This window comes from Polistes fuscatus, unplaced genomic scaffold (assembly GCF_010416935.1).
Source record: "Polistes fuscatus isolate 324 unplaced genomic scaffold, CU_Pfus_HIC Scaffold40, whole genome shotgun sequence".
Classification (NCBI taxonomy): Eukaryota; Metazoa; Arthropoda; class Insecta; order Hymenoptera; family Vespidae; genus Polistes; species Polistes fuscatus.
Genome location: NW_025113119.1, coordinates 69,195 through 91,570, shown reverse-complemented (window position 1 = coordinate 91,570; position 22,376 = coordinate 69,195). Strand labels below are relative to the sequence as shown.

The following is a 22,376-nucleotide window of genomic DNA, read 5'->3' as shown; positions in this document are numbered from 1 at the left end:
CTTTAAATGATTGATAATTCTCGAGGGAATTGCATATTGTAGTCTAAAAACAAGGAATATAACTTCGACGTACATCTGCCCTCTTCGAAATCAACAGGAGACTAATTTTTTCATCTTAAAAGTAGATCAAATATTTCTTTTATTGATTCTTGATTATATGACATTTTGAAAATTACATTTTTATAACGAAAATATATATATGTGGGAAGGGAAATTAGACAAAGGGACTATGAAAAAAATACGATATGGTTGGTAGGGCCGTTGGGATGTAGCGACGTGCAGCGGTACGTTGCTATGCAAGTAAACAGTGGACAAAAGCACAAAGATCTAAGTTAGTCATCGTTTAGCCTTTAAGCAGCGAACATCTATTACTGTATTGAATTGTATCAGATTAAATTGCATTTACATTGAAACGGTCTATTCATCTTTAAGAACAATTTATTATTAACACCAGTATTCCTGATGTTAAATATTCAGATATTCGTAGAAAGACTGATGAGAAGAGAAAGGAATCCTACATATATTATATAATATATAAATTTGTAATAAGAGTAGAATTTATTTTTTTGAAAATTTCTTGCTTCATTTTTGGAAAGCTCCTTTCTCTTGTGAACGAAAAGAAATAAAGACGGAGATAACGAAAAGCGATTACTTTCAGAAGTGTGACTATAGATGTTCCGACATTAGCTGCAGACGATTTCTTTATAAGGAAAGCTAAAGAAAATGTTCTTTCTTTTGTCATGTATGATGGTGTCAGTATGAATGCATGAGAATGGATGTGTGTGCGTGCGGGAGTGCTGTGACGTAAGTGACCGAAAGCAAAGTGATCATACGATCAATTGTCATCCGCGAGTGTGCGAAGTGGGGATTCGAAAGAAAGGAAAAATTAAAAGAAAAGACGCTGCAAAGAGATGACGAAAGACGATAGAGTGAGGAGACGCATAAAGATGTATATGTAACGTTGGGACGAGCACTTCATATGGTATTGTATTGAGAAACTGAAAGATTCTGTTAAGAAGTACGACGAATAACAAAGAGCTAAGAACGACGTTGCAAAAGATAATTTTGTTAAGAAAAAAGACATTAAAAAAATAACATAAAACACAACGATTATTAATTAATAATTTGGATAATTATAGAAACTTACGAATTTATCCTATCCAATTATACCTTTAAATAATATATATTGTAATATATATGTATGTATCCTTTCCTTTTGTCTTTCATTACTTAAAAAAGATAAATAAAAATTATTAAAATATTAAACAAATAATTAATCCAAACCTTACACTGTATAATTCTTAAACCGCATGTCAAATACAAACCACAGTCAAACGATTTTATCAATAGTTGGCTCAAACCTTATAAATAGCACTGTGATCTTACATTTGATCTTTCTTCAGTTATTATAACTTTTACAATACACTATTACGATCTTTACCAATTAATTACTTTGATTTGATACGACTTTTTTGCTATCAAATGTTACTTTCACTAAAATCCGCTATTTTCTAAAAACACAAGGCGTTTCTTTACTCTACAGAAAATTTAAAATGTTTCCAATTAAAAACTTTTCTCTTAACAAAATACAAATGTTTGCTTACTATCCTTACGTCCTAGGATCTTCTTTTTACCTGTTAAGCTCCGGATTTTTTTCGTAGAATCTTTTATATCAGGTACCCGATATAATTTTAATACAAAAACTAAGGAAACGGATGACAAAACAAACATTTCCCAGGCTAGTGTCGTACCATTCACAAATAAAAGGTACGTATAACATTGTGTAAATATTTTAGAGATTTTGTATTCATTATCGTTCTTAGGAAATATAAACTAATCGACAAAGAATCAGTACTTCTACCCATATGCCCAGACTCATAGATTTTCGTGGATCCGAAGTCGTCTGGACTTCACCTCTAGAAGGTACACTCTTTGTTAATTCTTTAAATCGATGAACCATGTAGGCGTCAATGTAACTACCCAATAAGGATATAAAAGGGACCGTGAGATTGACCTCTCTTCGATTATTTTCAAACTTTGCACACTTGTAGTAGTCCATGACAATATTTGTTGTAATTTTTAAAAAAGTAGATATTTAGTCGTTTTTAAAAAAACGAGGGTAGAAATTTCGCAATAATGATCGTGTTTCTGATGAAGGCAGATCGATTCCTCGACAGAGAAAATATTTGTTTCGGGTCTGTTTTTATTTTTTGTTTTCGTTTGTAAAGTATGTTATAAGAAAACAGGAAAAATAATAAAGCTAAATCTTGGATCAAACAGGCACAAGAGTAGCCGAATGCATTGTTGGATATCGATAAACAATTTAAAACAATATCTATCGCAACGAATGAATTCTTTAAATTACGAAAAGATAATTAAAGATCCAGCCGGTGTAATATGACTGAATACTATGCTGATTTTATTGTAACAAAATAACAATAAACTTTAATTGAAAGTAATTTTGCTTGTATTTTTTTATTTGTAATCACTACCGACGAAATCGTATTAAATTTATGTTAGTGCGTCTGTACGACGAATATTATCCAAAAAATGTATCGTTCCAGGTACGTAAAAAGAGCAAATTTTTGTTATTTATTGTTTGTAATACAATTTATAATAATTAATTATATAACTTGCATATAATGTTGATTTTTAATAAAATATAACGTTGACAAAAAGAAGAAACTTCACACGCTTTTTAATACAAATCACTTCTCATTTTATTATATTCCCTAAAAAATTAATATAATATACTCTATAGAGAAACAAAAGAAAATTCTTTAAACATGCTTTACAATAACGAAAAAAAAATATAAAAAAAATAAAAAAAAAATATTTTTTTTGTCGAGGAATCGATCCAGCAACATTAAAGGCTCGAGATCATTTAAGCAAAATTTCTATTCCCATTTTTCAGCAATCGGTTGATTATCAAATTTTCTTAAAAAGTATAACGAATATTCTCATGTACTTATTACAAGTGTGCAAAGCTCGAAAAAAAATAAGATGTGTTAATCAAACGGTCTCTTAGTTAGTAAGTCTGTTTTAATTAATAAGTCCGAATTCTGCATTCCGTAAAATCGAAAAAAAAAATGAATTTGAGAGTCAGTAAAATACATTTATTACCTGCGACTAGAATTATTCTACTTGTTTTGATTAAACCAGAGCCAGAGGCCTATCCCACCAGCAGCAGCAAAAGGTAAGCATTTTACTTTAATATTTAATTATCTACTTTTACTGCAATAAAACTAAAATCAAGTTCATATTTTAACTACCCTCTTTCCTTCCAGTTTCTCACATTCAAATCTCATCACTCGCCAATCCAGTCGCAATTCTTTAGGTCATTTCCTGGTAATGACTTCAAAGTTTGACCAAAAATAGACCATAACTTTTATTACGCCACAGGACGTAACACTATCATCCATTATTTTACAATTATTGTTAGTTTCAAGTTATGGTTACTTCTTCTTTTTCTTTTTCTTTTCATTAGGGCTTTTTGTCCTGTTAAATATTAAGATTACTTGATTACTAAATTATTTACTTCATTCAATACTTTTCAATATTTTCGAGATATATACTATATTTTTGGGTATATAAAATGTTATTATATTTTACTCTATTATTTTTTATTATATTATTTAATATTCTTTTTATTATATCATAAACAGGGTATCTTAATTTTCTCTCGCCAAATATTACTAACATATTTTACAAATTAAAATAAGACAAGAATATTTATAAACATAGACTTTTATATATTTTATTAAAAATTTTTAATTAAAAATACGAAAAGATTAGGAACTGGTGTTTTGTCCAAAGTTAAGACAACAAATTTGTGATTTATTTACAGAAATGAAAAAAAAATGAATATGAAATAAATAATACAATAGGTTACATTTTTCATAGATTTTTGTTCTATATTCATGATAACGGGTAGCATTTTGAAATGAAATTTTATATGACTTTAATCCGTGCGATAGTAACAAACAATACCAGATAATCATTATTTTATATTTTTGTTTACAACGTTTTAATAAAGCATTAAAAAGCTTATGTTTAAATGATAATCTGTCTAATTTTTGCTTGTAAAATATATTGATAAAGTTTAGCGAGAAAAAACTACGACAACCTATATATATCACGATAATGTAATGAATTTAACATAATGTAGTTAGAGAAAGGTAATTTCCTACATAGAGAAAGAAATAAGTTCGATAACAGAAGAATGAAACGGAAGTGACCCGTACTTTAACATCCGCCTGTGTCACACAAACAAAGTGATCTAAAAAACTCACGTCCAAATCAAGACACACCCTCCATTTCTATCGTAGTGCAATATTTATATTTATGACATACAAAATAAACGAACATTTACAAGAATATCCTGTGTAAAAAGTAACAGAATTTATCAAATATAAAACATCCAACGTTAAAAGACGATATAAAACGAGTAGTAATTATTTGTAAATATTTAAATGAGATTGTATGTCGCAGCACAATCTTTTTCTTATTCATCCCAGGAGAACATTTATTTCTTTTCTTTGTTTGTTTTTTGACATTTCCTGATTTTATTTCTTACTAATTGAAATTATAATTTTAAATTTGCATTATTAACTTATAATTTCAATGATAATAGTTTATAGTAATCGAACTATTTACAATTTACATTATTGTACGAGTTGTAAAAAATTTACAGGATAATACTATGACTGACGTGACTCTTGAAAGAATTAGGATCTCTGTTCTAAAATGAAGACTCGGATATTGATCAGTTAGATAAAGAAAGAAATTAGTACGATTCGATACGATTAACCTGTTGGGATATTTTTAAATCTATTTCCCTGGCAGGTTAACGTGAAAAAAAGGAATAGAGAGACGAATAAAAAAATAATCTATTCGCTACTACATCATTTATGTAATTATTGTCAAAACTTTGTAATAATTTGATCGTTAAAATATAAAGCATGACACCGCTGTAAACTTTTATAAAATCAATAGATTTGCAAAATTACAAAATTCTTTTTTTGTTAAAAATATTTACGTTGCAAACTTTCAAATAAAAAATCACACTTAAATTTAAACGTTTACGATTTTAATTAATATTGATATTTCATGAAACCACTACGTATTTCTTAAATAAAATTTAAAAAATTTTAAATTTTTTACTTTTCGTTATTCTAGATTCAACTGATTCTGAAAATATTTGCTTTCAATAGAATCATACCAATCATTTCAGTAGAATCAATATTACATATTATTTTTATTCAAAAAAGGTAAATGAAACTTAATTTCTAGTTCTATAACACTATTTCTACTAAAGGTGTGAATGGAAACCTTTTGGTTAAAATAGTTATATAAAAAACCGTGCTAGAAATAGTGTTAAAATAAGTGGCGGAATTATTTTTATACAAAATTTAAATAACTGTTAATTTTTATTCAAAAAAAAAAAAAACTAGTGTAAGTACTTATGTATGTTTTTTCACAGCCTATACGCCTTACAACGTTCCGCGTTTGTTTGCGATTGACACTTTCTTTTAGAAACATTTTTATAACGATAGTAATAGGCATTACACTTCTCTGCATTAGTTTTAGAAATCTCAAAAACTGAAACAAATATTCAAATGTATATTGATACTGGTCAAAAACCTGCAAGAGATTATAGTTTAATAACAATTATTGTAAAAAAAAATTTATAAATAATTAAGATGCATTCATTTTTCAATTATTTCGATAGAACATTATTGCACATAATTTCTTCCAAGTGTGAAGAAAAAGAAGACGGTGTCTTCCAAAATCTTTCATGATTTCAGTATCGTCGGCTTCTTCTCATCATTGTTGAAAATAATGCGCTCTCTCTTCCAGTAAAATGATTCATCATCTATGCAGAGAGAATAAGTTTTCTAATGCTTTGAATATATTTTTCAAAAGAATTTTAAAGAGAATTATAATATTTGCATCTTTCAGAAGCAAGTTTATTATTTTTACCTTTTACCAGATTCATGTCTTGCTTATTCCTGCAACTGTGGAGGAATTCTATTCACATAATAATTCACATGAATCCTCTATGAAGAAGACATTAGTTAAAAGAAATTTTTATATCGTTAAACCATTGAAAAATGAAATTTATATGCATAGATCCAATGTAACTCCGCCTGCATGATCGCAGATCAGCGATCATGTTGCCGGTCCTAAGCCCGGAAAAAGGAAGAAGGTTGTTGGATCAGGCTAGCTCCCTACCCAACGTAAAAAAAAAAATTGCTCATAGAAACGATACTCTGCCTCGGAATAGGACTTATCTACAGATGACGACCCATGCAAGGAAAAGGACAACGAAAAGGACAACGAATAGGAAAAAAAAACACATTATACGTCTGACTACCTGGAACATCAAATCATTCAATAATAAAGATCAAGAAACCCTAAAAGAACTAAAAGATAATAAAATTAATATATGTGCTTTACAAGAAACCAAAAAGAAAGGCAAACGTCAATTGCAATACGATGACTATTTAGTAATCTATAGTGGGGTAGAAAAACAAGTCAGAGCAAAGGAAGGGATAGCCATCGCAGTATCTAAGAAATACAAAAACAACATACAAGAGTGTAACTACATATCTTCACGAATATTGGTGGTAAAAATGAAAGCGGAAGACCAAAAATTAAATATAGTGTAAATTTATGCACCCGAAGATAATAAACCGAAAGAAGAAAGAGAAGCCTTCTACGACCAACTACAAAATATAGTCGGATCATTACCAAATAACCAACAAATGATAATCCTTGGAGATTTTAACGCCCGCATCGAAAACGAAATAATACCTGGAATAAAACAAAGGTTCAACGAAAACGTTTTAAATGGTAATGGAGAACTAATGACACAGTTATGCACATTTAGCGAGCTAAGGATTAATAATACATTTTACAATCATAAGGAACACTATAAATTTACATACAGCAACACCAGAGGCTTCAGATTTACAATTAATTATATTGTTACAAACAGATACGTCCAACCAAACCAAATATTAGATATCAGGACGTTAAATTCCGCGAATGTAGGAAGCGATCATAGCCTGCTATTAGCAAAAATAAAAATGAAGTTTAAACCCCAAAGAAATCTTGCCCGTGCAACTCAAGAATCGAAAATAAAAATCGAGTCACTAGGAACTTACCAACCAAACAACTATATGAGAACAGGTTGAAGGATAAAATCGAAATAAACTCAATAAAAGAAGAAGATAATACAAACACGGCCTGGAAGAAACTAAAAACTAACATTTTGGAAGCTGCATATGAAGCCCTAGGAACACGAAATGTAAAAAACCGGGCTAGAATGATCAAAACTCCTTGGTTCCGCACAGAGATTAAGGAAATATGCAAAAAAAAGAAAATAGCATACCTTAACTATAGAACATTACGAACACCTGAATCATACGAAATATATAGACGAATCCGGAATCAAACAGCGACATTAGTAAGGAAAACAAAACAACACCATTGGGAGATTTTTTCGAAGAGAATGGAGAGTGACTTCTATGGACTCCAAAAACAAATCTGGCGATTTATTAGAAATCAAAGAAAGGAGGTCAACGAAATGATAGAAACAAATCAGATCTCAAGAGAAACCTGGATTAACTACTTAACAGAACTCTATAAATCAGAAGAACCTCAAGCGGATCTAAATACGCCAGAAATAGTAACTAAAAACGACATACAAATTGACTCCAGTGATGTAGAAACAGCTATTCGAAAACTAAAGAATAGGAAGAGCCCAGGGCAAGATGGCATTCCAAACGAACTACTAAAATATGGTGGCCAACGTCTCACACAACAGTTAACATTCCTAATACAAAAAAATACTATACTAACACAGAATACCTGATAAATGGCGAACTAGTACAACTATAGTTATGTTTAAAAAAGGAGACAAAAATCTGCCTACAAACTACAGGGGAATAAATCTTTTAAACACTTCATTGAAACTAACAACAAACGTTATAACGAATAAAATTAACAGCTTAACGAATCTAGAAGACGAACAACAGGGATTCAGATCAGGCAGATCAGGCACAGACACGGTTTTCATCATAAGACAGATAACAGAAAAATCAATTGATTACAACAGATCAGCATATGTGTGTTTCATTGATCTGGAAAAGGCATTCGACCAAATGCAGTTAAAGGATGTTATACACCTCCTCTATAACCGCCAAATTCCGAATATTCTTATCAAGACCATAGAGGACATCTATAGAAACAATAAGATCCAAGCAAAGATAAATGGTGCCTTGATTGAACCGATTGATGCAGGTCGTGGTATCCGACAATGGGATTACCTAAGTCCCCTGCTTTTTAACATCATTATGGACGAAATAATAAGAAATGTAAGACTGCTAAAAGGATATAAAATGGGCAACGAAGAAATAACCATCCTATCCTATGCTGATGACGCTGTATTGGTGGCCGAAAATGAGGATGATCTACAACGTCTACTACACCGATTTATCTGCATAGCCAAATCATTCAATATAAAATATCGGCCCAGAAAACCAAATGCATGACAACATCAAAGACACCGTTAAGGTGCAAACTGGAAATTGAAGAGAAGGTTATTCAGCAGGAAATGAGATTTAAGTACCTAGGAATAGAAATCTCAGGGTATGGGATGTTGAAGCAGAGGTAAGAGAACAGACAATGAAGGCATCCAGAATAGCGGGTTGTTTGAATGACACAATATGGCGAAACAAAAACATTGACATAGAGACCAAAGCAAGAATCTACAAGGCAATGGTAAGACCTATTATGTCACATACCGCAGAAACTCGACCAGACACGGCGAAAACGAAACAGTTACTAGAGACAACCGAAATGAGAGTTCTTCGCAGAATAGCTGGAAAAACACTACTGGATCGAGAGAGAAGTGAAGATATAAGAAGAACATGCAAAGTGGAAAACATTAACGAATAGATACTAAAAAGAAAAAAAGAATGGAACGAACATATCAACAGAACGGACAACGGAAGAATTGTCAGAATTGCACGGGATAAGTTACCGGTTGGCCGCAGAAGCACGGGGCGCCCACGAAAACGATGGTACGATAATTTAACAGTGCAATAAGCAGAAAAACATCGTTACGAAACAGGCAATTTGCCTAAACCAAAGAATGAAGAAGAAGAAGAAGATAAAGACGGCGGGACAGTACTCCTTATTTTCTAAAGCTGTTACTATAGTGTTAGTTAGTCGGTGTACTTGTTCAACGGTAGAGTGTTTGTTTCGGAATCCAAATTGATGGTCATGAATCAGGTTTTTGTCCGAAATTATTCGTTTCATTCTTTTGTACATTATTTTTTTCCAGTAATTTCGATAGTAATGGTAAGAGCGATAGCGGTCTATAAGAATTTACATCATACGAATCTTTATAAGGTTTAGAGAACATTATAATTTCCGCGAGTTTCCAAGTATTCAAATTCATAGAAATTCATGGATCCGAAGTCGTCTTGACTTCACCTCCAGAATGTATACTCTTTGTTAATTCTTTAAACCAATTAGTGCCTTGTAGGTGTACATATAACTACTTAATAAGGAGCTAACAATGGGAACTAACCGTCAGATTAGCCACTTTCTGATTTTTTTCAAATTTTGCACACTTTTAGTAGTCTATAGGAATATTCGTTATACTTTAAAAAAAAAACTAAATATTTAATCGTTTTCGAAAAAACAAGGGTAGAAATTTTGCAAAAATGGTTTCGCGTTTGATGTTGCCGGATCGATTCCTCGATAAGGAAAATATTATTTTTCTTGTCTTTTTTTATTATTTGTTTTCTATATTGTAAAGTTTGTAACACAAAAACAAGAAAAATAATGAAGCTATAAAAATCTTGGTATCAACATGCACAAGAGTAGCGGAATGCTTGGTTAGTAATCGATAAACAATCTTAAAACGAGATCTATCGCTGCGAATAAATTCTTTAAATTTTGAAAAGACGATTAAACAGCCAGCCAGTGCAATATGACCAAACACGCTGATTTCATTGTAACAAAATAACAAAATACATTTTTAATTATTATTAACTGTACTTGTATTTTGTTTATTTCTAATTAATATCGATGAAACCAGATTATATTTATGTTTTGTGTCTGTACGACGAATATTATCCTGAAAAATGTATCGTTCAAAGTACGTAAAAAAACAAATGTTTGTTATTTATTGTTTGTAATTCTATTTATAATTATTAATTAAATAACTTGCCTAATGATGTTGATTTATTAATAAAATAATAACATTGGGAAAAAGAAAAAACTTCACACGCTTTTTAATACAAATGTGCAAATTGCACAATTTAAGGAAAATGCATTTAATACAACTAATATTTTTTTATTATATTCCCTAAAAAATTAATATAACATATTTTTCCTATAAAAAGAAGTAAAATCAATTAAACATACTTTACAATAATGAAAACAAAAATAAAAAATGTACAGAAAAGAATATTTTTCCTGTCGAGGAATTGATCCGGCGATATTAGAGACACTTGAGACCATTTTTGCAAAATTTCTATTCCCGTTTTTCCGAAAACGCTTGAATATCTAATTTTCTTAAAATGTATAACGAATATTCTTATGTACTTACTACAAGTGTACAAAGTTTGAAAAAAATCTGAGAGGTATCAATCTGACGGTGTCCTTGTTAGTTCGAAGGTCTGTTTTATTTAATAAGTCTGTTTTAATTAATAAGTCCGTATCCAGTTTATAAGTCTGTTTTCTGTTTTTATTAATAAGTCCGTATTATACATTCTGTAAAATAAAACGTAACGTAACGTAAAAGAATAAATATTCAAGATAAACGAATTTGAGAGTCAGTAAAATACATTTATTACCCGCGACTAGAATTATTCTATTTGTGTTGATTAAACTTGAGGCAGAGGCTCTAACGAAGTTTTTAAAAATCGCTTTGCATTGAAGGCATGCCTAGGAACTGCTAACATTGCCTGAATTTCCAACTATTCCGGTAACAGATATAGTCCGATAGTTTCTCTAACGCATTTTAAAAAAAAGTTTACTCGCATTAAAGTTTCCTTGTTCATTTGCTTTCAAAAAATATGTCCTAAAAAATTTCATCTTTGTTCAGATTATTTATTGAACCTTGTGATAAGAAAATCCGTAAAAAGACGCACTTTTACGTCACACGGTTTGATATTATGAAATATAACTGATAGATTACTAACTATGTATCTACATTGTCATAGGTAGTGCCTGTTCGTATCCCCTAGAAAACGACGAATTCGACAACCGACGACTAGGAGAGGCTAACGAAGTCGAAACTAGAAAATAAGAGCAAGCGATTCGTAAATTAGGAAAGAATTGCGGTGGCAACGTCGGACATTGTTGCCAAAGATGGAAAACTCTTTGTTAGGAAGGAAAAGATTGACACTCTTCCGCCAGCCGTCTGATGGCTCGGTTTAGTTGAAACTCTATACGAACTTATTTCAACTGTTAACTTGTACATTTCTTTAATGGTAAGAAGCGATATCGTCAGTGTTTTTGTTATTAGATTCTCTAGCAGTCTACTTTATATATTTGATTTGGTTATAATATTCTTTATTTGACCTCTTGTCTTATCTTTTGTATTATATTTTATTGTATAGCTTTATTTGCGTTTATTCTTCTTCTTATTATTATTAATAATTATATGTAATTTAATTTATCATTTTTTTATCTTTTATCACATTTTATCATTTTTTAATTTATTATTTTTATATTATTTTATATTATTATTTCTCTTACATTATTTACTCTCGAACTACCTTTGACTTACTGTGAGCTCAACAGAGAGTATGAGTGTATTTCATTTTGTAATATAAAAAGTGTTAATTGTAAAATCAGTGATCAGTGTTTTCTACACCAGTCACGTAAGTTTTATCCATTAGTCTGTTACGTTCTTTTCTATTGAAATTTCGCAATATTTTGGGTCACCAAACGATAGCGAATGTTACAAAATTTCTCGATAAATATAAATACGTATCAATGCTATTATCGCTAAAGCTCATTTGCCTTTTCGATAGATTTTAAAAAAACGGAAATATATTTTTTTATTTGTAGAGCACTTTTGAATTGTTTAGTTTTTTCAATAGAGGGAGAGATCCTTCAGAAATAGATTATCGTTATAGAATATTACTTTTTACTATGTAAATATAATACCGATCAATCCTTTTTTTTTTTCAAATTCTTTATGTTACTTGATTTTATGATCGTTAAATTATTTTATACACTATTGACGAATTATTTATATTTTCTTAAGAATAAACCGTTGTACTAACACTATTCGAGAGCTTACCCAAGTTTTGGGTAGTTTTCGCCATTCATTTGCCATTTTATGTTATACATACTCTTTTTTTTGCCTCTACTTAAATAATTAAATTAAAAAAAATTTTTGTTTAATATATTTTTTTTGTTTATAATTTATAATTTATGTCATATTTATTTTTATTTTTTGTTTTTTATACGAGGGGGGAATCCATTGATTGAACAGGAAAGATTATGCCTAAATAAATCCCTTATAGCAATATTTTGAAAATTCTTTTCTTGCAAAATACTTTTACAAAACGAAAAAAAAAATAATGTATATGAAATATTAAATGTTATGATTTCAAGCGCACCACCATGCCAAATACATAAAAACGTATTCGTAAGAGGGTTGTTCCGTATTCCCTGGATTAATTTATGGATAAGCAGTAGCCCGAAAAACGAAATATCCATGGTTCGAATCGTGGTCTAGTATGTTAAGCAGCCCAATTTTTTCCTAAACTTTACAATATATTTGATTTTTCTTATAAGAAGTAAAAATATGTTATAAATAATCTCATGAACATAGTCATTATCTTTCCCTATAGATTGAACTCACAAGAAAATATTGTAGACTCTAGTATCAACTAATGTCTTCTTTAAAGAGAATCTATTTAAATTATTATGCAATAGAATGCAGTTGCAGTTACGAGGAATAATTAAGACCAGAATCTGTTAGATAGTAAAAATAATAACCTTGTATAAAGCAGAAACGATTAATATAATTCTTTTAAAAAATATTTATTCTAAGCATTAATATATTAATTGTGATTCTTTCAGTAAAAGTATAAAATTATTTAACAGGAAAGAGAACACATTTATTTTAACAACGCTAAGAATGGTCCGACAATATTATCATTATGAGAGATTCTGCAAGACCGTCTTAATGCTTATTTACACTCGGAAGGAAACACAAACATAAATATCCTATCAAAAAATTCAATGAAAAAATGCAATCTAATAATTAGAAGTTTTAAAATCAAATAGGAAATAAATTCTATTACAAAAGTTCCTTTCTTTTACTAAATATATGGCATAGCTTCGTTTCAGGTAATGAAAGACTTTACTGTTCATTGATTGAAAGGAAAAAATTAAAGATTATTAAAAACTAATTTCTCCTTTGTACAGAATAAAAATGAAATGCTAGCGCAAAAATAATATACTTACATTAACAAGCTATAATCAAGATTAGAATATTGAAAAGAATATGTTGTACTTGTAGAATACGAAAATTATATTACCCTTGAAAAATATATATTCACAGAATTAATAAACTTATTCTTTCTACATAGGTGTTCAATCATTTTACTGGAAGAGAAAGCGCACTACTTTCTACAACGATAAGAAGTTTCTGACAATTCCACCACATAAAAGATCTTTAAAGACACTGCCCTTATTTCACTTACATTGGGATAATTCTTTTGCAGTAATATTCCAATAAAAGAATTGAAGAAGAAGTGCATCCAAGTAATTGCTTATTTAAATAGCAAATAGGAAATACATTGTACTTGAAAATTTTTTATTAACGCAAATTGTATCTTCGAGCGTCGAAGCAGGTATGGAAAGACATTATTGTTTATTCACTTACAAGAAAATAATGTAAACTTGTATTAACTAATGTCTTCTTTAAAGAGAATCCATTTAAATTATTATGCGAATAGATTGCAGCTGCAGTTACGAGGAATAATCAAGACCAGAACCTATTAGATGGTAAAAATAATAACCTTATATAAAAAAGAATCGATTATTGTAATTCTTTTAAAAAATGTTTATTTAAATGATAAGAAAACTTATTCTTTCTGCATAGATGATCAATCATTTTACTGGAAGAGAGAGCGCATTATTTTCAACAATGATAAGAAGAATCCAACGATACTGAAATCATGAAAGATTTTGGAAGACATCGTCTTTTTTTTATTTACACTTGAAAAAAATAATATGCATTATTATTTTATCAAAAGAATTAAAAAATGAATGCTTTTTATTATTTATAAATTATTTTTTACAATAGTTCTTATTAAACTATAATCTCTTGCAGTTTTTTGTCCAGTATTAGTATACATTTAAATTTCTGCTTCAGTTTTGGAGATTTCTGAAACCAATGCATAGTAATGTAATGCCTACTACTGTAGTTATAAAAATTTATCTAAAAGAAAATATCTATCACAAACAAACACGGAACGTTGTAAGGCGTGTATGTTGTAAAAAAAAGTTTTTTGTTACGAAAAAGAAGTATAACTTCTTACGTGCGTAGATAAGTACACATACTAGTTTTTTTTATAAAAAAAAAATTAGTTAAGGAGTTACTTCTTTCTATAACATAATTGAATTTACAACACAAATACTTGTTGAAAATTATACATTTTCAGATTCTTGCAAACAAACATGAAATTTCGAAGAAAATAAAAAATAGAAAAATCTTAAGAAAATACCAAAAAATCCATTGGAGGTGCTGCTTCGAAGCAGTTTGTGACTCTTATAAATCGAATAAGTATAATATATTTTTTCGTGGAATTCGGTCTCTTTGGTCTGTGTATAGGTCTTCTGCAAATAAAATCAATCGTCTCGGTCATAAATTATTCGTTACTATAAATTCCGCAATCTTTTCCGTATTTAGAAGGAGCAAATAATCCTAAAATGGTCTACAGCGCCTCGACGGTTACCGGTGACCTTACTTTAAATAATAAAATAAAACAACATTACAAATTACTGTTTATCAGTTGTAAATAGAATTTTAACAAAATACGCATTCCATAATATATAAAAAAATGTAGGCGTGGCAGACAAATCATGTGAAAAGCGACGACAGTCATCTTGTTAAGCTTTGTTCACAATAATGCATAATAGAAATTGGAAAAAAAAGAAAAGGCTAATTTTTACTGTCGAAATAAGATATAGATATCGGCGACCTCAGTGACACGCACACAGCGTCACTATTGTAGACTACTACACTACACAACTAAAAGAATAGGTATCTATGTGAAAATTCAATTTGCGTTTTTTAGCAAACAGCTGAATATATACGTCAAGTATATGGCACAATGAATAGTCTCATAGAGTACTATAAAGGTTCAAAAATTGTGAAAAATCGGAGGGGGCCTACCTGATCATCCCCTAGTAAGATATGTACACCAAATTGCGAGTAGTATATTAAGTTTGCACAATAACAGTTAGCAGTTTACTACTTAAAATTTTTGAGATTGTGCTTACAGCATTAACACTACAACTATACGAACTAAGTTAGTCGAATTTATTGGTTCAAGTAAAGCTAGTTTCTATTATTTGTATATTTTTGTAATATAAATATGTTTAATTGTTGGTATATTTTTAGCAACATTTTGTTAAGCCTGAATGGACATTGAATAGATACCTAAAAAAATATTAAAAAGTTTGTATTTATTATTATTTATTTATTTTAATTTTAATTAAATTTATATACTAGTCAAAAATATTAGTTTAAATGAAGCGAGTCGCTATTAATAATTTTTTTTACAGTATACATATTTTTAATATTAATTATGCATTTTTATAACAATATTTTTAACTTGAAATTAAATAAAAGTTAAAAAATATGTAAATAAACATTAATTTATATTTTATTTTTTATTTTGTTTCTAAAATATTATGTGGTAAATTTAGTTCTTGCGTTGTAGGTGTGGTTACCATTTTTCTTCGTTATGAATTTTTTTCATTACATGCAAGCGTTTTAAAGCAGTCATTAAAGTGCCACTTAACGCTTTAAAAAACTCTGAAATCGCTTGAAGTGAATTTTCATTGAGTAATTTTTGCAATTTTAAATTTTTTAATTTTTTTATCTATCTGAGACGTTCTTTGTCTTTCACTTTAAAATTATTCTTTTAGAAGCGTTTAAACAGAATATTAAGAAATTCAACCCGTTCAGACTGAATCTCTTTCAACAATACAGATGTTACCGCTTAAGCTCGAAAGCTGTTAATGTACACATTATCTAATTAATCTACAGAATTATTGATTGGCTCCGTAAACTTGCGGAATGAAGACTTTTTCATTATTTACCTACTTAATGTACCCATTAAAGAATATCTGCTCGTCGTAAAAAACAAAGTGCTATGTACTTAAAAAAAAAACAATCTTTCGATTTAACTGATAAGTAAGCATAATTTTTGTAAATGTTAATGAGGATAAGATCATATTTATTTTTTATTTATAAATAACAAAAACACACAAACTCATCCTAGAAACAATATAAAATTTTCGTCGCTTATATATACTCATTTTCTCTCCTATTACATTTTCTTATTTCTTTACATTCTTAATCGAAGTTTCTTGATCATTCCCGACCATAAAAATTCGAGAATCTTCCATACTTCCGGATCGAGAATATTCGGGAGGTTTTTATAGGACCACACATGAAGCGATGTCGCATGACAAACAAAACACATTCGTACGCAACAAAAGAGTCATATTTAGTTTCTTATTATAGCTATATTTTCTTACACATATAAACACTATTCATTCTTTCATTTGACAAAATAAATTCAATATTTATACAAATTTATCATATGTTTTAAAAATTAATTTGGTTAATTTTAATAATATTTTATACTGTTTGATTCTTTCTATTATAGTTTTTTAATTGATTGATGTATAATTCTATCAAGTAATTTGTTAATTCTTTGATTGTGTTGATTTGATTCTTTAGATGTCGAAAAATAAATAAATAATATTATGGTAATTTAAGCGTACACAAACATTGCTGTTGTTCCAAAAGAAGTCTTATTATCGCTTTAACATAGTAGGAAAACTATCATTACCTAGTAGATACTGTACAGACTATCTAAATAATTAGCAGATTACCGAGATAATTTGAGAAATTAAATAATTTTCGATATTCTAACGGATCGATCACTCTTGTTAATTTGCACATACCTAAGTAATATGCAAAATAACTGATTTCTGCACTTTAGTAGTAACATATACATTTCAAAAGATACTCGACTTTAGAGTCGAAACTTACTAGCAATGAAGCTGCTTCCTTGTATCATAGTAGCGAGTTGTAGGATTTAAGTATTTCAAGTACTATACGTCTATTCTTACATTTACGCAGCTCTTTTTATTCACGAATTTTTTTTTACTCGAAAAATTATATCTTTAGTAGTGTTATAGATCGTTTTCTATTTTTATCTGCTACGATCGAAAGTTCCGTCGTCGATGGCAATTGTCAGCTCTTTGTTAGTTTCCTAAGCCAAAGAGTCTTGTGGGCGTCAGTATCACTATCCAATGAGGAACAAAGTTCACAAATCCTGAAAACTGATTCGTTGTGGAAGGGAAATAACTGGTCAAGGAAGTGGGGGCTGAAATAGGTTTATAAAGAGGATCACGAAGCGAAGCGAGTCATTTTCGTTTGTACTATTGAATCTTACGTTTATGTTTTTCCTTAATAAGTCTGTATCTGCTTTAGGTTAAGTCAGTGTATTTTTTCTTAAGATTGATAGAAAGAAGATTGATAGAAGAAGAAGACCGAACATACAGCTAATGAACATCGTAAAATTTTTGAAAAGTTAATGTTTGGCTATAAGATGCATGAGGATGCAATGAATGCCCTCCAAGTCGTCACCTTACCACGGACAGTTGTTTTGCCGATGTCTACTCGTGCAGCAGGTTTCATGGCGCAGTTTCTATTTTGTAAGTTTGCGCGATTGCAGGTGAAATTTCCAATTGGCTCAAGCGTCTATCAGCTATATCGAGTCACCCTGCTACAAATGGAAATCAAAATGATGCAAGCACTGAGAGAGCAAAGTTCAAGGTCAACTGGTGGACGTCACTTTCGAACATTTGACGTTACCATCGAGCAAGTGCAGATTGTGAGTGAACTCGGAGCTCACTTCTCACCTCTGGCTAATCTCGTAAATTCTATTGGCATAATTAAGAACTACAATTGCCAATTTCTACCTCGTTTAACAATACCTGAACGAATTAATGGAATACGAGTACCCGAACCAACGACTGTTACTTTCTCTGATTTGCGAGAAATTGTCAGATTACTGTCAATGAGATCTACTCCTAGAGAGTATCGACAGTATTTCTATGAAAACAGTCCATTACCAGGTGCAATCTGGAAGGTTTCTGAAGTATCTGCTGGTGATAAGCGAACGGCTACTAGTGAAGCCATTTCGCCTGATGATTTTCCGGTTTTGGAAAACCCAGATGACTTCATGCCAGAGAATTATTCCAACAGGGATTTGCATGCAGATGTTGCTAGCATTCAAGATCTGCTAGAAGTTGTTGGACGGAAGTATCCTAAGTACGTCCATGTTGGGAGGATTGATTATCGTGCTAACGGAAGTAGCTCGATTTTAGTGAGTAATGACCCTGGAGGAGTAAGATGCTCAGATTTGTCCACCAGAGAGGGAAGAGTTGTTTACGCGAATCAACGACCACTTGAAGGTGATTCTATTCACTGTTGGTCACCGCGTCACTTGGCCGATCCTGAGTTCTATATTGGCATTAACCATTTAGTAGGAGAACGGCCGAAATCCGAATTTGTATCTGATGTTCATTCAATCAGATCATTATGTGCCGCTGAACAGGAAGCGGAAGTGGATTTCATCGCTACTCTTGAAAACCTCCTCGGATAGTGAAGGCTGCGCGTTCAAAGTACGTAAAAAAACAAATGTTTGTTATTTATTGTTTGTAATTCTATTTATAATTATTAATTAAATAACTTGCCTAATGATGTTGATTTATTAATAAATAATAACATTGGGAAAAAGAAAAAACTTCACACGCTTTTTAATACAAATGTGCAAATTGCACAATTTAAGGAAAATGCATTTATACAACTAATATTTTTTTATTATATTCCCTAAAAAATTAATATAACATATTTTTCCTATAAAAAGAAGTAAAATCAATTAAACATACTTTACAATAATGAAAACAAAAAATAAAAAATGTACAGAAAAAGAATATTTTTCCTGTCGAGGAATTGATCCGGCGATATTAGAGACACTTGAGACCATTTTTGCAAAATTTCTATTCCCGTTTTTCCGAAAACGCTTGAATATCTAATTTTCTTAAAATGTATAACGAATATTCTTATGTACTTACTACAAGTGTACAAAGTTTGAAAAAATCTGAGAGGTATCAATCTGACGGTGTCCTTGTTAGTTCGAAGGTCTGTTTTATTTAATAAGTCTGTTTTAATTAATAAGTCCGTATCCAGTTTATAAGTCTGTTTTCTGTTTTTATTAATAAGTCCGTATTATACATTCTGTAAAATAAAACGTAACGTAACGTAAAAGAATAAATATTCAAGATAAACGAATTTGAGAGTCAGTAAAATACATTTATTACCCGCGACTAGAATTATTCTATTTGTGTTGATTAAACTTGAGGCAGAGGCTCTAACGAAGTTTTTAAAAATCGCTTTGCATTGAAGGCATGCCTAGGAACTGCTAACATTGCCTGAATTTCCAACTATTCCGGTAACAGATATAGTCCGATAGTTTCTCTAACGCATTTTAAAAAAAGTTTACTCGCATTAAAGTTTCCTTGTTCATTTGCTTTCAAAAAATATGTCCTAAAAAATTTCATCTTTGTTCAGATTATTTATTGAACCTTGTGATAAGAAAATCCGTAAAAAGACGCACTTTTACGTCACACGGTTTGATATTATGAAATATAACTGATAGATTACTAACTATGTATCTACATTGTCATAGGTAGTGCCTGTTCGTATCCCCTAGAAAACGACGAATTCGACAACCGACGACTAGGAGAGGCTAACGAAGTCGAAACTAGAAAATAAGAGCAAGCGATTCGTAAATTAGGAAAGAATTGCGGTGGCAACGTCGGACATTGTTGCCAAAGATGGAAAACTCTTTGTTAGGAAGGAAAAGATTGACACTCTTCCGCCAGCCGTCTGATGGCTCGGTTTAGTTGAAACTTTATACGAACTTATTTCAACTGTTAACTTGTACATTTCTTTAATGGTAAGAAGCGATATCGTCAGTGTTTTTGTTATTAGATTCTCTAGCAGTCTACTTTATATATTTGATTTGGTTATAATATTCTTTATTTGACCTCTTGTCTTATCTTTTGTATTATATTTTATTGTATAGCTTTATTTGCGTTTATTCTTCTTATTATTATTAATTATATGTAATTTAATTTATCATTTTTTTATCTTTTATCACATTTTATCATTTTTTAATTTATTATTTTTATATTATTTTATATTATTATTTCTCTTACATTATGTTGTTGCGACCGATGCCTTAATCGGTACTCCAGTGGATAGTAGTGAATCGAAAAATGCCCTTACGAGTGATATCGAGATTCCTTATTAATGGGAAGGAGGATAGGAAAATAAAGAACACAATAACAACTTTATTTGAGCCCAATCAGTACTAAAAAGTACGCTTTATTGGCTCGTCAGGGAAAAGCCTTTCGGCATAAAAACCCTGGTTGAAAACGTTGAAGAAGAATCCACAAATCCGGATAATTCTGGCCAAGTGCAGGACCGCCTTTGTCCCTTGTCGCTGGCCGAACTTAGATGATATGGTATTACGCAATACAAAGAATTCTCCTTGAAGTAGTTCTCGCAAGTCCAGCTAGATGAATCTCGAGCGATGAATCCAGAGTGACAACCGGCGCAAAAACGCGCTGGCTTTTATACCAAAAGGCGATGCAATGCTGCACCAATCACCGAAAAGTCCGATCATAACGCGGCTGTCGATACATATGATTGGCGTGATAAATGTAGTGGGAGAACGCGAGCTAGAATAAAGAAAGAGCCCTTGCAGGCATCTTAGCGCTGCCGTGGTTACCACTAGAAACAGCGATATGCTTTATCGCACGCGTCTAACGCTTTGGCAGGGCCGTACGCGCCTAGGTGCTTCGCCCTACTCACTCGTTGCGTGGGATACGCAACATACTCCCCCCCTTGAACGGGCACCGTTCAAAATTTAAAAACCAAAATGCGCACACTTAAATACAAATTATAAACTATATATACATAATGTTAACCGCTTATTACAATACATATTCAGTAATTAACGCGACTGAAAGAAAAAAAAAAAAAAAAAAAATTTTTTTTTTTTTTATAAATCGCTTGGTAAAGGAGAAAGACGTTTAATACCGCGCTTTACAAGACCGTTGGCAGTTTTTACGCTCGCCACGCGTGCTATACCGTCGGCTCCTTTATGTACTTCCGCGATACGTCCTAATGACCATTTGAGTGGAGGGGAATTATCTTCTCGCAAGATGACTAGTGTACCCGGACTTATTTTGTCTGCTGTGCCTCTGTGCCATTTTTTACGGACCGTCTGCTCGTTCAAATATTCCTTATTCCATCGGTTCCAAAAATGCTGTCTCATCTGCTGTACGTGCTGCCATTGGGACAGGCGCCCGGATGGTATATCCCTGTATTCGTCCTCTGGCAAACTCGTAAACGAATTTCCAATTAGAAAATGCCCAGGTGTAAGAGCGCGCAAATCATTCGGGTCATTAGACAGAGGCGTGATAGGACGCGAGTTAAGAATCGCCTCTATCTCGAGGACGTATGTTAATAACGCCTCGTAAGATAGCAATGTCTCGCCTATAATTCGAACTAGATGATATTTGAATGATTTTACGGCCGCCTCCCATAGACCTCCAAAATGGGGGGAACGGGGTGGGATGAAATGCCACTTGATTCCTTCATTTACCAAACTTCGCGAGACGCGCGCTTCTAGTTCGTTCGCCGCACCTACGAAATTAGTCGCGTTGTCGGAATATATGTCCGAACATTTTCCACGGCGTGCCATAAATCTACGCAAAGCTGCTAAAAATGCTTCAGTCGTTAGATCATTCACGAGTTCTAAATGTACGGCCTTGGTGCTAAAACAGACGAATACCGCCACATATATTTTCGCGCGACCACGGTTCCGGTGTTGCCTTTCCTTGATGAATAACGGACCGCAGAAATCTACGCCGGTGTGGATAAACGGACGATTCGGTAGAAGACGACTGGCAGGTAGATCACTCATAGGATATTGCGGCGTAGCGGGTTTTAA

General features: G+C 31.3%; 1 protein-coding gene across 1 annotated transcript; it reads right to left on the bottom strand.

The window, feature by feature from the left end:
* Positions 1-21,422: 21,422 nt before the first annotated feature.
* On the bottom strand, positions 21,423-22,349 carry LOC122521568. The gene has a single exon (XM_043642414.1). It carries the CDS (start codon positions 22,347-22,349, stop codon positions 21,423-21,425), a length of 927 nt encoding a protein of 308 aa, XP_043498349.1.
* Positions 22,350-22,376: the final 27 nt, after the last annotated feature.